General features: G+C 36.5%; 2 protein-coding genes across 3 annotated transcripts in view; one reads left to right on the forward strand and one right to left on the reverse strand.

The window, feature by feature from the left end:
• The window catches only part of LOC137619575 (serine/threonine-protein kinase Nek8-like), a 135,975-nt gene that overhangs the window by 124,381 nt on the left and 6,594 nt on the right, over window positions 1-5,000 (reverse strand). The gene's annotated exons all lie outside the window — the stretch shown is intronic.
• The window catches only part of LOC137619573 (lysosomal alpha-mannosidase-like), a 52,452-nt gene that overhangs the window by 34,915 nt on the left and 12,537 nt on the right, over window positions 1-5,000 (forward strand). For both annotated transcript variants that reach the window (XM_068349719.1, XM_068349718.1), the window contains exons 9-13: window positions 238-457; window positions 832-1,025; window positions 1,601-1,806; window positions 3,866-4,092; window positions 4,563-4,649. In XM_068349719.1, the coding sequence (XP_068205820.1) occupies window positions 238-457; window positions 832-1,025; window positions 1,601-1,806; window positions 3,866-4,092; window positions 4,563-4,649 (934 nt within the window). The remainder of the gene's footprint in view (window positions 1-237; window positions 458-831; window positions 1,026-1,600; window positions 1,807-3,865; window positions 4,093-4,562; window positions 4,650-5,000) is intronic.

A 5,000-nucleotide genomic window follows, 5' to 3' on the forward strand; every position in this document is an offset into this window, starting at 1 on the left:
TTAGAATTCATTCACTGATTACATTAAAATATTACCACGAAGACCTCAAATATCAAGTTACATAGGCCACTTAATAACGAATTAGATTTACGTCGAGATAAGTGACTGCATTTTCTTTTAGTTATTTTTCCCTGTTCTCTCACTTAAAATACCCTAATAAAAATATATAAACTTAGCTTTAGAAGTCTTGATATAGGAAAAGAGCACGTTTTTTTCTCTTACAATTCTTTTCTCCAGGTATGTGAATGCTCGCCAGCAAAATGGTTCCAATGTGAATGTGTTCTACTCAACACCTTCGTGTTATCTTGACGCCCTGAACAAGGCCAATTTGTCGTGGCCCACCAAAACAGACGATTTCTTCCCTTATGCATCAAATAACCATTCTTATTGGACTGGCTACTTTACCTCCAGACCAACCCTGAAGGGATTCGTCAGAGAGACTAACACCTTTTTACAGGTGAATATTTTAGCGCACTTTTATCTTCTTGGTAATATATTAGACTGTTTGACTTAAAGACTTTTTCAGTCTGGAAATGTACGCCCAAACCTCCCATTTTATGAATATCCATTTTTTCTTAAATTTTGTTTAATGATTAATAGTCTGCGAAAGCTGGAACCATCATAATACATTAGTTCTAATTACTACATAATTAATTTGCTTCTTAATGACTGCTTTGTGCGATAAATATTGCATTTTTATAACTTAAAATGAACATAAGGCCTGGCCATTATATACTAGATTCTTCTCTGTTCATCCAAGAAACATGTCAGAGGCCGTATCTTAAATCCTACGTCCAAACTAGCCCACTAAATCTATTTCCATTTACCCAGGCCGTGAAGCAATTATCATCTCTCCTGGGCCTGGGCATTGATCCTCGACTCGAGATTCTTAAAAAAGCGATGGCAGTTCTGCAACATCACGATGCTATAACTGGTACTGCAAAACAGGCTGTCACTAACGATTACTATTTAAGATTAGCTGAGGGAGTAACGGAGTCCTTTGGTTTGATGGCGGAAGCATACAGGTAAGACAATGGTTGCATTGGTCTAAAGCAGTGGTTCCCAACCTTTCTTCTGTCATTTCCCCCCTGCACCCAGTTCAACCATCCAGATTTCCCCCTTCATGCCCCGCCCAGCCCTCATGCCCACTCACCTGCCTCAGAAATGGGCATGACACTCCAATTCTCCCCTTGAATATCATGTCAGTGAGAACTGATATGATCATATCACAATTGAATGGCTAACAACAAATTGCCGCACGTACTATGAGGACATTTTCCGCTTGTTTTAGTTAGTAGGTAGTGTAATTATTTCCCCCTTGGAAGCTTCAAAGTTCCCCCGGGGGAAATTTCCCCCAGGTTGGGAACCATTGGTCTAAAGAATAGAGAAATAGGTCACTGAATCGTGATTAAATCTTTAATGTTGAAAATTTATTTCTGGACTCTTCAATACCTGGAATTATTTAACGTTAACTGTGGCCAGTACTATTCCTACTCACATCAAAGGCTCGATAGCTTGTAGTGACCCAGTGCTTGAAGTTTTAGCCAATATTTCACATATCCAATTCTATAAATTAATGGCAAATTAATAAACTTTTCAGAAAGCTTCAACCGGCCGTTCCTGAAGCAGAGGCCACAGTAACTCCAGTTTATTGTCCTCTGCTAAACGAGTCGTCTTGCCCCTTATCAGAAACTTCGTCTTCCTTTGTAATAACTGTATACAATCCTCTTGGAAAACCCTGGGAGAAATATCATGTGAGGGTTCCTGTTCCAAAGGATATTGCTTACAAGGTTACAGATTTTCAAGGTTAGTTTGATATATGATTTTTTTTTTATTGCATAGGGTGAATGTACTCTTGAACCATATCATTTTGGGGTTTGGTTGGTTGGGGGAAACGATAATCGTATGATAGTTGAAAAGTAACAGAGAGACGATCTGAACGGATGCAAGCACTCTTATTATTAAAAAAATAAAAATTGAGAGACCCTATTTTCAAAAAAAAAAAAAAAAAAACCTAATGGTTAAAGATATGAGTGGTTGGAAGTAGCCTGTAGCTAGAAATATTTTTTTCAAGTAGGCAGAGGAAGGGACAGAGAGACGATCTGAACGGATGCAAGCACCCATATTATTAAAAAAAAATAAAAATTGAGGGACCCTATTCTTTTATGTAATAGTTATACGCAATAAAGGCTGTTTTATCCAAAAGAAATAGAAATATTCAGTTTCAGGAACATAACAAAACATAAAACATACGAAAATATTTGAAAGACGTTAATTACGGTAATTACATGCCATTATGTTTAATTGATTGAGTATATTTAATGCAAAATATTGCTGTTGCAATGCAGGATGCTGTAATATGAAAATCTCAAGTAATGAAGCATTTTAATTACGTCATTTTGTTATAATTATAGTGATCTAATTACAAAAGTTTTAAAATTTCAGTGTATTAATTCATTAAAATACCATCATAAAAGTTTTCTGCTCCCGAAATTACTCTTGATATCAAGCGTCATGGGACTGATTTCAAGCCAGGAATTACAGACGGACAGCCGGGAGAGAATTGACAATTTTGTGCTAGTCCCCTATGGGCGCGGGAGCATTGCAACAATTAGAATTGCGGCAACGTATCCCTGCATGTCATAAGAGGTGACTAAAAGGGACGGGGTCAGGGAGGTGGACTGGGAATCCCTCTCCTGGATAGTTACTTCCTGAGAGATATAAAAAATATGAAGCCTCATTGTGGTGGAAAACGGGGGAGGGTGGTGTACCAACCGTGTGTCACACAACTGTACATAATTCCTTTTGTATATATTATGCTTGTATCTTCGCTCTTCCCTCGCACTAAAACGAACAAGAATTTTCATGTTCAAATATTGACAATGTTACAGAGGAGAAAAACGAACATGATAATTAATGTCTGCTTTTCTCCTCTGTAACATTGTCAATATTTGAACATGAAAATTCTTCTTCTTTTAGTGCGAGGGAAGAGCGAAGATACAAGCATAATATATACAAAAGGAATTATGTACAATTGTGTGACACACGGTTGGTACAGTGGACTGTGGTACCCTAGCAGTACCAACCAAACTCGGCCGAGTCCCTTGTCAGGCAAAGAGGAACGTTGAGAACCCCCCCCCCCCCCTTTTTTTTTTATGTCCGCTACTTACTAAAAATGGGTGAATTGCCATGGTAGATAGATGTGTTAGCCTTAACCGGTTGAATTTATATTTATTTTAAACCCATTGGAATCTTTTCATGAAGTTTCCATTTGTATTTTTGATTAATCAAAGTATCAAATGTCACATAGAAAAAAATACTGTGTGAATTCCTCGTTGAGTGTTTGTACAAAACATAACTATCTAGATTTCTCATTAATGAAGTGGTCTCCTTTGAGTTCTGGTTTCCCTACCCAGCATTGTAAAAGCTAGTGCAGTTTGGAAATTTTACTTTTATACCATAATCCATTTTCCTACTACGAATCCTTTGAAGACATTAATTGAGTAACTGAATATAAAATTATATTATGGCATATTCAGGTCTTCTAATCTTATTCTAATCAATGTTTTAAAACTTGTTTGTCGTAATTTTCGTAGATATTGGACAAATTATCTCATGAATATCCAGTCTAAGGACCTTGGATTTGACGAAGTTCCTATTCTGTTAATGGAAAAAAAAAGAAAAAACAATTATTGGAACAAAAATTTACTCTAAACATCACTACGTACTCCAAAGCGTAGGAAAGGAAAGTACTGTATGATGCATGAAATATGAAGTGAACAAAGTATTTGTATTCTCATTTGCTTATCTGGGATGCTACAGAATAACTTGATCTTAATTTCTCGTTTCTTGTCTCTCATTGAAGGAAATGCCGTTGTTTCCCAACTGGTTCCCATCCCCGAAAGTGTTTTAGGACTTCCCGGTCGGAGCTCAACAGCAGAATTCGAGCTAGTTTTCGTAGCAGATATGATACCACCCTTGGGTTTCACTCAGTTCTACGTGCAAAGAACATCCAATCACTTGTTCCACAAAATGCAGCAGTCAAAGATCACTGTACCCATAGAAGAAGAAGAATTTACCGTCAAATTTAAGGTAGGTTTGGAAGTTTCCTGTTGTGACGTCAATCAAAGTTGAAGAAACGTCACCATTTGATCTAGGGGCTAGACGCACCGTCAAAAAGCCCCTTTCCGGAGAGAAGCTCCGGGCAATCTAAAGAAGAGAAAGTCACCATTTGATATCAAAATGAGATGATAGATCAAAATCCTATCAGAAAATTTCTCCAGAGACTAACTTTTTAGTAAAAAAAAATCTGGATGAGCTACCATTAAAGTCCTAGTTAAGTCATAAATGCTACGATACACGGACCTTATCTCTTATTAGATACAAGGATACAATGCATATAAAATTAACTTAGATTTATTTCAGTAATTGAATAGTAAATAAACCCGTTAGGATTTATAGAAATATTTACTAGCTCAATATACTTATATTGTATATATTAGCTATCTCTACCGTAGATAGAATACAAGTTTTAATCGTTCGGTTTTATTAACTTATTTCAGCAAGGTCTAGTGCTAATGTTTGACAGAACAACGCATCTTTTGGATGCCATCGGAGTTCCGGAAGGAGGAGAAATGAAGACACTTAAGGTAATGATATGACTTTTGTCATGCTGCAAAGTTGGGTTTAGAATATGTCAAATTTACATTTTTGTTTTGTTAAATGATAAATTCAATTCGAAAAGAAACCGCAAGCGTCGAAATCAGAAATCATCATAATGGAAAATGTGAAGCTAGCAACCTAGTAGATGCATATAGAAATAATGCAACGCGAAGTATTAGAACTTGGTTGGACACATAATTTTTATTTGAATCATATTAACTACTTACTTTTACGGGTTTATTTCTCGCCCTCTATCAGACACTAAAGGTCTGTTCAGGCGGGCCTTGGTGTGTGAAAAAATAATTTCTTTCCAGTTAATATTTTGCTCTGTATCGTTA

This window comes from Palaemon carinicauda, chromosome 26, assembly GCF_036898095.1.
Source record: "Palaemon carinicauda isolate YSFRI2023 chromosome 26, ASM3689809v2, whole genome shotgun sequence".
In the NCBI taxonomy this organism is placed as follows: domain Eukaryota; kingdom Metazoa; phylum Arthropoda; class Malacostraca; order Decapoda; family Palaemonidae; genus Palaemon; species Palaemon carinicauda.